Source organism: Belonocnema kinseyi, chromosome 2 (genome assembly GCF_010883055.1).
Source record: "Belonocnema kinseyi isolate 2016_QV_RU_SX_M_011 chromosome 2, B_treatae_v1, whole genome shotgun sequence".
Taxonomy (NCBI): Eukaryota; Metazoa; Arthropoda; class Insecta; order Hymenoptera; family Cynipidae; genus Belonocnema; species Belonocnema kinseyi.
Genome location: NC_046658.1, coordinates 71,176,832 through 71,188,065, shown reverse-complemented (window position 1 = coordinate 71,188,065; position 11,234 = coordinate 71,176,832). Strand labels below are relative to the sequence as shown.

The 11,234-nt window shown below is 31.4% G+C and overlaps 1 protein-coding gene across 3 annotated transcripts in view; it reads left to right on the top strand.

Annotated features, from left to right (window-relative positions):
* Window positions 1-9,736, top strand: part of LOC117168157 (unconventional myosin-IXb) — a 74,779-nt gene extending 65,043 nt beyond the window's left edge. For 2 of the 3 annotated variants that reach the window (XM_033353584.1, XM_033353586.1), the window contains exons 4-17: window positions 2,348-2,519; window positions 3,075-3,247; window positions 3,330-3,489; window positions 3,609-3,725; window positions 3,930-4,165; window positions 4,507-4,696; window positions 4,813-5,090; window positions 5,169-5,358; window positions 5,466-5,637; window positions 5,759-5,970; window positions 6,071-6,333; window positions 6,446-6,718; window positions 7,823-7,922; window positions 8,019-9,736. In XM_033353584.1, the coding sequence (XP_033209475.1) occupies window positions 2,348-2,519; window positions 3,075-3,247; window positions 3,330-3,489; window positions 3,609-3,725; window positions 3,930-4,165; window positions 4,507-4,696; window positions 4,813-5,090; window positions 5,169-5,358; window positions 5,466-5,637; window positions 5,759-5,970; window positions 6,071-6,333; window positions 6,446-6,718; window positions 7,823-7,922; window positions 8,019-8,176 (2,694 nt within the window). In that variant the 3' untranslated portion in view covers window positions 8,177-9,736. The remainder of the gene's footprint in view (window positions 1-2,347; window positions 2,520-3,074; window positions 3,248-3,329; window positions 3,490-3,608; window positions 3,726-3,929; window positions 4,166-4,506; window positions 4,697-4,812; window positions 5,091-5,168; window positions 5,359-5,465; window positions 5,638-5,758; window positions 5,971-6,070; window positions 6,334-6,445; window positions 6,719-7,822; window positions 7,923-8,018) is intronic. The other variant, XM_033353585.1, reaches the window with a different exon arrangement.
* The last annotated feature ends 1,498 nt before the right edge of the window (window positions 9,737-11,234 follow it).

The following is an 11,234-nucleotide window of genomic DNA, read 5'->3' as shown; positions in this document are numbered from 1 at the left end:
GCCATACTTTCCTGTCCTGGCATACTTCTCTAGCTTCTTTTATGTCCATGCATTTTTTCATGAAGGCTCTCGTGTTTCTGTGACTTCTTATGTCTCTTCTAACATTTAATAAATTCCATTAAATTGCCCAATTTTTAATTAATGTATCTATAAAATTAAATTTAATCGAAAGATTTTATCAGTATGCCGCAGGTCAGGAATTTAAAAAAAAATCGCAAATTTAGCAATTTTCTGTAAGAAGCACTTTAAGTAACTGCCTATAATAATCAAAGCTGCCCCACTAATGAATTCAGGCTTATTCCTATATTTGAATTTTCTTGAATTTTTTCAGAATATTTTAGGCTTTTTTAATAGGTTGTAACAAAATTGTAATAGACTTGAATCATTTTCAGGAATTTGAAATTATTTTAACAATTTTATGGTATTTACAAAAATTTCAAGTATTTGCAATATTTTAGAGTATTTAAAAAGATATCAATAAATTTTTAATAGATTTTAGTCATTTAAAAAGATCCCAAAAGATTTTAAAGATTTTAGGGTATTTTAAAAAAATTCAGGAATTGTTTAATAGCTTCAAAAAGCTTGAATGAATTTGAAATATTTCAAAGGTTTTGAATGATTTTCGGATATTTTTAAGAAATTGCAAGGCATTCTTAAGAGATTTGAAAATGTTCCAGGGATTTCCAAGGATATGAATTAGAATTTCGAAAGATATGGAACAATATTATTTGAAATATACATTTTTAGAATATTTAAAAAGATTTCAAGGGGTTTTACACTATTTTTGAGAATTTCAATAACTTTAAAGGATTTTAAAAACTTTCAAAGAATTCTAATAATTTTTTTAGGATTTCAAAGAATATCATCAGATTTCATGTAATTTCATGGAGTTTTATAATATTTTAACGAATTTCAAAGAATTAATTGATTTTGTAGAATTTTTAAGATTTTAGAGTATTCTTAAAAACTCTAAGGTAGTTTTACAAGGTTTAAAAAACTTCAAGGAATTTAAAAGAGTTTAAAGGATTTGAAACATCCTCATGTAGTTTTAATAGAGATCAATAATTTTAAGTGATTTCAAAGAATTTGTAATATTTGAAGGTATTTTAAAAGTATTCAATACATTTTCAACAGAATGAAAAACTTTCAAGGGATTTTAAAAGACTTAAAAGGATTTAAAATATATTTGGGTATGTTTAAAAATGTTAAGAAATTTTTAAGAGCTTTAAATAATTTCACGGGATTTCTAAAGATTGTAAAGGCTTTTAATTATTTTATAGGATTTTAAGAACTCTTAAGGTTTGAAAGCAGCTTTAGGCTGTACCTCGCCCTTTGGGTTCTCGTGTTATATCTGAGCGCCATGTACATATCTTTTTTTACGAACTCAATAAAGATTTATTATTATATTAATATTTTTTTTGCAAATCTTTTTCATTCATTTGGAATTTGCCCTGAATTCTTGTTAATTTTGTCATAAATTTTGTTTAATTCTTTTGAATTCTTTAGAATCCACTTAACTTTTTTCAAGGAATGGGGTTTCTTTGTAATTTTTGGTTAATTCATCTCGAAGTCTTGAATTTCCTTGAATTTTTCTAAATTCATTTTAAACTTACTGTATTCAAACAATTTGTTTATATATTTAAAAAATGTTTCAATTCACTTCAATTTTTGAAAAATTCGCCTTGAATTTTAATTAAATTAATCGAGTTCTTCTTATTTTTCCTAAATTTCTCTAAACTTACTGCAATTTTAATCAAATCAATGCAATTTTTCTGATTTTCCTTTTATTCATTGGAATTCTTTTGAATTTAACTCGAATTGAGTCGAATTATTTTATATTTCTTTAAATTCAAAAGAATATAACTCACATTATTAATGCAGACTACTCACTTTTAGTAATTTTTTGGGTTGAAAATTAGTAACGGAGAATAATACTTTAAGAATTTAAAATTCCTTTATTTAAACTTTAAAAGATTATATATTAAAAATCTTACGCGATTATAATTTTGCTTTTTAAATATTAATGGTTAGAGTAAATGAAAACATTATTCAGGGAAAAGAAAAAAATAATCAGGGAATAATAAAAAAATGAAGTTTCTCAGCCACCCTGACTTAAGAATTTGCGAAACTCATGTTATTTAAATAATTTCTTCATACTTATTCTGCGCTGGAAAGTATTTTTCTGGAGTTTAGGAGTACTAAAAAAGAAATTTAAATCTATTTTTTAAATTTTTGTACGCGAGTGTATTGTTTCCATTTCTGGTTTTGCAGCAGTGCCATAATTGAAATTTTCAGATGCATTGTAAAGCAAGAAACAGCGATTGATGACAATATTATCTGATTTTAGACGAACGTTGGTCCCATCCTGGTTAGCATTAATCCTTACACGGACGTGGGAAATCCCCTGACTTTGACGAGTACGAGGGCTGTGCCATTGGCGCCCCAGTTAAATAGGGTTGTGCAGGAGGCCGTAAGACAGCAATCAGAAACTGGATATCCTCAGGCGATCATTCTCTCAGGTAAACGCCCAATAATATTTGTGCATAGTAAGTTCTTGCCTGTTGGAAGAATTGCTAAATTACTTCAATCAATTATACAAAGGTAATTCTCATTTTTAACTCACGGTCTTCAACGGTTACTACATTTTTATATATTAAGATTTTAAATATCCAGTTTTTAATTGGAAATGGTTCTAAATTGAAAGAATATTTTATTTTTGATTTAAAAAGAGTGGAACTAGATACATACTAAACTTTTAACTGAAGAAGCTTCCAAATACAAATATTCCACTTATTAAAAATTTCAACTTGTAACAAGAGTCAATTTCGAACAATATCTCAATTACAAAAAATGGCAGATAGGGAAAGCTTACATATTTACAAACTTTCAATTTCCTTAAATTATACCTTAAAAAATTCTTAATCAGAAAAGCTTCTACATTAAAAATGTTTCAAATTTAATTCCAATTATGTCCATTTTTCTCTTTTTTAATTGGCTTTTTAAAGTCTGCAGATTTTATTTCTCTGAATTAAATTTAAATGTTAAACTAAGACAAATATTATTTTAATTTCCAGGCACGAGTGGTTCAGGAAAAACTTATGCGTCGATGTTATTACTGAGGCAACTTTTTGACGTTGCTGGTGGAGGTCCTGAAACCGATGCCTTCAAACACTTGGCTGCTGCTTTCACTGTTCTCAGATCCTTAGGTTCGGCCAAGACTGCCACAAATTCCGAAAGTTCGAGAATCGTGAGTTCAATAAAAATGAGCATTTTGAAAAATCCTTAATTCAATCACTTAATTATATTAAAGGATTATATTTGTTATCCAGGGTCATTTTATAGAGGTTCAAGTAACCGATGGAGCACTTTATAGAACAAAAATCCACTGTTACTTTTTAGATCAAACGAGGGTTATACGACCTTTACCAGATGAAAAAAATTATCATATTTTTTATCAGATGCTTGCTGGTCTTTCGCATGATGAAAGAGGTAATTCACCTCACTTCTTAAATTTCTCAATAAACACTCGTAGTTCAATTATTATGATTTTATATTAAAAACATTCATTTGGTATCACATGTAGTAAGACATAAACTCTATTTTTTTAGTGAAACTAAATTTGGAGGGTTATAACCTAAAGAATTTGAGGTATTTACAACAGGGAGATACTAGACAGGATGAAGCTGAGGATGCAGTGAGGTTTCAAGCCTGGAAAGCCTGCTTAGGTATGACTACAATTTGTCGAATTGACTTGTGTAAAAAGTTAAACTTTGTTTTTGAAATAGCATAGTTGATTAAAATCACCCTGTATTTCAATTTTTTTCTTAGATTACTTGTGAATTGAATCTGTAATGGTTATGTAATATTTCATAATGCCGTTTTATGAAAGGACTCGATTAACAAATTCTTATGAATTTTGATCAATTCAGGGGTTCTGGGAATTCCATTTTTGGATGTGGTTCGAGTGCTAGCAGCTGTTTTGATTCTTGGAAATGTGGGGTTTACTGATGGCCCTGGAGTGGAGGTCGGAGTGATCGGAGAGAATGAGTTGGCATCTGTGGCGGCACTTTTAGGTGTACCTCCGCCAGCTTTACTGAGAGGACTTACCTCCAGGACCCATAATGCTCGTGGACAGCTCGTCAAGTCCGTCTGCGATGCCAATATGGTAATCACGATTACGATTGAAATTTAAATAAAAAGGAACTGAAATTCCTCAAAATTATTAACCGAAACTATAAAATCATTATTGAAAAGACACCGATGAATATCAAAAAGTAGATAATAAAAAGGGATGAAATACAGATAATATCATTGATATTTTATCATCAGTTGAGATTCAATCAACTGATTCATCCTAATCATGCTCAATATTAAATTTGAATTTAATATAAAATTGTGAAAGGATCCACATGAAAATACTGAAGAATTAGAAAACTTTTGTAGTATAATATTTGAAATATATTAATATTTTCCAGTACATGATACTTATTTTTTATTTTCATATAGTCTAATATGACGAGAGATTCTCTGGCAAAGGCACTATATTGTCGAACCGTTGCAACCATAGTAAGAAGAGCTAACAGTTTGAAGAGGCTAGGTTCAACTCTTGGAACTCTTTCCTCTGATTCCAATGAGTCAGTCCACAATCAGGCTGAAGTTACGAGTCAACATGCATCCACTATTGGTAGTTCAGCAGGTAAAGTCTAACTCCAGAATGTATATATAAATATAGCATGAGCTAATTATTATTAATTCTAATTCTAATTAATATTAAATTTGTAATTGCCTGATTAAATAAAAAAATGTGCTTAGGTGGAATTGGTTCAAGAAGTATGACTGCCTTAAACAATGCAGTGAGACATGCAACCGACGGATTTATTGGAATCCTGGACATGTTTGGTTTCGAGGATCCAAAACCAAGTCAACTCGAACATTTATGCATTAATCTATGTGCTGAGACAATGCAGCATTTCTACAATACTCATATTTTCAAAAGCTCGATCGAAAGTTGCAGGGATGAAGGCATACATTGTGATGTTGAAGTTGATTATGTTGATAATGTCCCTTGTATCGACCTCATCTCATCCTTGGTAAGTTGTATATACATTTTGATAAATAAGTGACCAATTCTTTAAAAGAATTTTTAATCATGATGATTTTGTCTACAGAGAACTGGATTATTAAGTATGTTGGATGTTGAATGTTCGATACGTGGTACAGCAGAAAGTTACGTTGCTAAGGTGAAAGTACAGCACAAACAAAATCCGAGGCTTTTCGAACCAAGGGCTGTTGACTGTAGATCATTTGGAATACAACATTTCGCTGGGAGAGTCACCTACGATGCTTCAGATTTTCTAGGTAAAGGATATGAATATAAAATTATGCTATGTATAATTTTATCAAATCTGCGATCGAATGACTTTTGACATTTGTCCTTTTTACATATTCGTTACTCATTATTTCAGATACGAACAAGGATGTGGTGCCTGATGATCTAGTAGCAGTATTTTACAAACACACCTGCAATTTTGGGTTTGCAACACATTTATTTGGAAGCGAGCTAAAGGCACTTTATGCAAGTGATACCGTTCCCAGAGGAGTTAGCTTTCGAATATCCCCTACGTCACATACTGATCTGTAAGTTACGAGCTTATTGTTAATAATAAATTTAGATTTTTAATATTTCTTATTCAAATATGTAGATGTACGATACAAATAGAACCTTAGCAATTTTAATATTTAATATTCCTGCTTCCAGGTTAAATGGAGATGAGCCAATTTCGACCTTAACTCAGGATTTCCATACTCGATTGGATAATCTTTTGAGGACATTGGTACATGCAAGACCTCATTTTGTTCGATGTATTAGAAGCAATGCTTCAGAAACACCTATGCACTTGGATAGAGGGGTGGCTATGCGTCAAATTAGGTCTCTTCAAGTCCTGGAAACTGTAAATTTAATGGCTGGAGGTACGTTAAAAGCAGTTTTAATCGTTTTAGAAAAACATAGTAAACTACTTTTTATCTAATAGTTAGACATGACTTCATCAACTAATTGATTTGTTTTTAGGATATCCTCATAGAATGAGGTTTAAGGCCTTCAACTCTAGGTACCGACTGATCGCTCCCTTTAAGCAACTACGAAGAGCTGAAGACCAAGCAGTTGAAGACACAAAATTAATTTTACAAAATGCTCAACAAGTAAAGAGTAAATTCAGTGCTAGCACAAGTTGGGCTCTTGGAAAGAGGCACATTTTCCTCAGCGAAGGTATTCGGCAGCAGTTGGAACATCTGAGATCTGAAACCAGAAGAAAAGCTGCAACTTCTATACAGGTACGTAAATATTGATCTACATTGAATATCCAATAAAATAATAATGCAAGAAGTTTTCATTGTATATCTTATTTCGTATTTATAATTTTTGTTTATCTAATTTAATTCACAGGCTACATGGAGAGGCTGGAAGGTCCGAAGAAGATGGCCTCTGCGAAGAACGAAAATGGGGATGACCTCTGCTCTCAGTCAAAAGCAAAATTCCCAACCACCAAGTAGTAACACTGGTACTATTCAGAGGAATTTGACTGTTGGATCCGTAACCGGAAACGGAATTCGGCCAAGGCCCCAACCTATCACGGGAACCCCGCCCCCAGATCCATCCGAAAAATGCGCAGATCAGAAAATGATTCAGCAAACTTGCACTCTCTTCGGTCTGGACTTGGTAAATAAAGTTTGTTTAAAGACAATATAGAATAAGTTCTGGATTCTTTAGACTTCTTTTATGATTAGCTTCGTTTAATCCACTCTTTTAGTTGCAAGTATTTTAGAACTTTAATTTTTATATCTAGTCAAGTTATCTATCGGTACTTATATCCTCTTATTCTTGAATTCCATTCCATGATCAACTTCCTTGATATGAAATTAAGTTATTCATTCCTTTATTAAACTCTTCCAAAAATCTCTCCTCCGTTTCTTCTTATTCACCTCTTGTAGTTTTTTCTGTTGAATTCCATGTTTTTTTACACTTCTTCCTGAATTTCCTTTCATCGTGAAAATAAAAACCCTTTCTTTTTCACTCCTTCGTCTCTAATTTGCAAACTTAATTCAAAGGAGAAGACCTTTTTTCAGAAAAGATGTAATTTAAACAAAATTGAATTCATAGCTCCATCTATTATTTGAAGGCGTTTAGAAATTCTGTTATTATCTGATGATAATACAGATTCCTTAAAAAATTGGACTTTTAACACCTGGAAAAATAAAGGGTGTCGTTCTGAAAAAATATTCTTCTCTCGATCTCTCTGGTAGCTTAATGGGAAAGCACCCAACCGGGAATTGAAATTTCTGTGGTTCGATTCCAGCGGAGGGAAATGAAAAGATTTCTATTCAGAAAAAATGTACTCAAAACAAATTTTAATGCATGGCTCTATTTAGTCTATAAAGAAGTTAAGAAATTTTGTTATTCTCTGATGATAATACAGATTCCTTGAGAAACTTTATTCTTTTTGTTTTCTTCATGACTTGCTTCTCCATAAAATTATTAAATTTGTTAGTTTTTAGATCAATACTTTCATGCCCCATCTATATTCTCTATTTCCCAAACTAATTCTTTCATTTTTTTATAATCAATTTTCCAAATACAATTATTTCATTTTAATAGCTCCTGAAATTGTTACATTTGTTCTTCTACTTTTACACTTTCCGCTCCATTGGGCAACCTTATTTTTGCCTAACATTTTTAACTGGTACCCAGTTTTGTTGATGGTTCTTTTAAACTTGTACCGTAAAAAGTGCAATCTAAAAAAGTACATATATATCTTTTTCTCAGGAACGACCTCCACCTGTACCTCCAAGCAGATCTTATACTGTCACAGGAAATACAAAGTTAGGCTATCCTCAAACCCGAGTGATGAAGACACCTTTTCCTGGTAAATATACTTCATGACTCTAAACTTTGTGAATACTTGTATTTAAAAATATAATTTAAGTTTCCTAATTCTTTTTTTTCTACTTGTTTATTTTAGAAGAAGGGGAAGGTGAGGTAGTCCTCTTAAAAGGAGAAACTGTCCTCGTCGTTGGAGCATCACCCAGGCGAGGTCACTTACTCGTTGAACACAACAACATTACGTTACACGTGCCTTACCAGTTCATGGAGTTAAAACCATGCAACATTAATGTCTAAGCGTTATTTATTTCTCCTCTGATCATGTGAACCAAAAGGTTCTCTGAAATCATTAAATCCATGTACAAAAGAGATTAGGACATCATCAAGATTTTGGTGATTCCCTTGATGTTACGTTTGGTCTGAGTATTATAAAATTCTCTCGTCCTCCTTACTGCCGATGAATTGCCATACGATAATCCTAAAAAGATGTCCGATATACGTTCTGATTTTTGAATTATAAATTATAATTAAAAGCCCGAAGCTAACTTTCTCAGGTATTTGATTGAAAATCAACTCGTCTTTCAGTAAGAATCTCGGAAATTCGCCCTTGTTGTATGACTATTGTCTGAAATTGTTTTTATTTTATATTTTTTATACAAGTACTCCTTCGTTATGTGATTCGCTCAAAAACCAAGATTTGTCTTCCATTTAAGTAGGATCTACCTTTAAGTTGTAATTGTATGTTACGTTAGTGAAAAAATCACAATATGGAGATGGTAGTCCTTAAGATATTTTAAGGATATTATTGGAAATTGTAAAATATTATCTACTTTATTGTAAATTGTGATTTTTTTACTTAATAGTTCGTAAGTCTCTTGACTGGAGAACTCTAAATATTATATTAAACAGATTAAACAGTACGAAAATATTATACCGGTGATGTGCATTTGGAGGGTGCTACAGCAGATTTATTACATCTTTCTTATTTTTTATTGTTTAACAGATACTTTTATTTGTTTTCAGAGTTCACTTCTTTTCTAAATTCCATTTTACTTTAAACTTACAATTGATCAATTCTCAATGATTAACAAATTTCTAATATCGATGAATATACATTTTTAGTCTGTGAACTCTGTGTAAAAAGTAGCGATACACAAGCAATAACATAGTATCCTAAAGTTCCAATTTTTACCTGTAAGGTATTAACCAACAGTATTCTCGTCTGTCATTGAATTCTTAGTGCCAATCGCTAGAACGAATCCACCACACAATTTATGAGTATGCATGGGCACTTATTTGTAATTGTCATTAACGTCGTAATCATTATACACGATCACCGTCACAATTATAATTCCTCCGTAATTATGTCGTACGAAGGTGAAGGTATTTGCTTTGTAGATACGAGCACTCTATTAATTGCAGGCTAACTCCCTGCTACTTGAATACCTTGCTACTTTCAAAAGCAATACGTTTGCGCTTTCGAGGGCTTCAAAAGCTTTCGAGATTACATATGTACATATACACACATACCTACACATACCTACACATACCTACACATAAATACATGTTACCTACGTTCGATAAAAGAAAAATTATATTTAAAATGTTTGTGACCATCTCTATATGTCAGGGTGAATCAATCTCTGTTTAGTCAAATAAAGATTAAGAGGTTGCAGAAAATGAGGGCCTTATTTTAAGACTCTCAGAATACAAATTTTCCGGTGAAATTTTAAAGTATTGCATTGATTTGCTTTAATATAGTGGTCTCGATTATTCTATCCATGGTAAATTGCAATCTGTATAGTTGGGAAAGATTTTAATTGATAGTTTACCCAGAAGAACATGTAAATAATTGGTACTCATTCTCTTAGTCAAGATAAATACATTTTATATGATTTATTATATGTAGAATGTGTTGTTATTTCCTTATTCTAAAAATGCAGGCTTTTCTTGAAGAAATTCAAATTAGAAATTCATCCAAGTAAACAATTAAAAAATTTCTAATTTAATTTTTATTGACATTTTCTAATTAAATTGTTTCCAATTCAAAATGTTTAAAAATAGCAAGTCTTACATTTTATTGTATACATTTCCGGATTCAAGATTCTCGGTAGCGAATCTCAGCCAAGTATAAAAAAACAGTAGAAAAATATCCTAAATATACATAAAAGAGAACAAAACTGTCATAAAGAATTTTTTATAGATTATTATTATCATTTATTAATATTTTGCTACAAACATAAATGATTTTTAACGTCAGAAGTGGAATACCTCACAAGGAAAGTGCCTGATGAGAACCTCACCGATTTTCTTCATTGTGCCAAATGTTGTAGAATATAAAGAAATAGCAGAAACGTATTTTTTACGTTCTAATTCATATCAATATCTCAAAACTGAAACGAATTTTTGTAACCAAACGAACGCCAGCTTATTTCTGACTGAAGAACGCTCATAGATACATATTCTGTATGGCGAGGTGCTGCAGCCCTATTTTTTTTCTAGGATGAATGTGATTAAACAATTTTTTTATACAGAAGCTTTTAAATGACCTAACTTTTGCTGCATATTGTGCTGTTATTAAGAAAATTAGAAATGAAAGTTGACATGTTTAGGGGGGTTTGAAAACAATTCTTTGCAATGGATGATTTATCCCACAGTTATTTTTTTTATTTTGGAAAATTAATTACAACATACGTTTGCAACTTGAATCTTGGAACGCTTATTCTGACATACATTTTTCTTTAAAAATTAAGCTTTGTAAGCACCCAGATTTTTAGAAGGGTTGACTACGCCCATGAAATTTATCATGATTAGATTGTGAATAAAGACAGTTTTTCACATTTACTTGTAGACTGATATTTCATCAATATAGTGTTGCATTCGAGCCAAGAAAATCGGTTACCTCGCTCGACTTCACTCGCCTCCCAAAAGGTTTTTCATGTCCTACTTGCTGAATATTTTTTTTTGATCATGTCGGATCGTCTCGAAATCCACTTATTTTGAATTTTGATGTCTTTGATGCTAAATATTGAAAGAAAAATAGGAAATGGATGAAAAATTAAATTCAGAAGAGAACAGTAGAAACAATTTATCTCGACAGGAGTCTAAAATCAAGTGCTCGACATCGTTCAGTTGAACTAATACTTACGTGGAAACGAGACGGACCGAGACGATAATTTTGACAATTGAACCAGACTCTTTCTCGTTTAGTATGTTTCTCGTCAAATATCGATCCAATGAAGCACGTAAGGCAATATACGAGGTTTGTTCAAAAAGTAAGGTGACTTTTCAATTTTCGCGGGCTACGTACATTCAAGTTTTAAATTTTTTGTTTTGTTGTGTTGGTACACTCGTC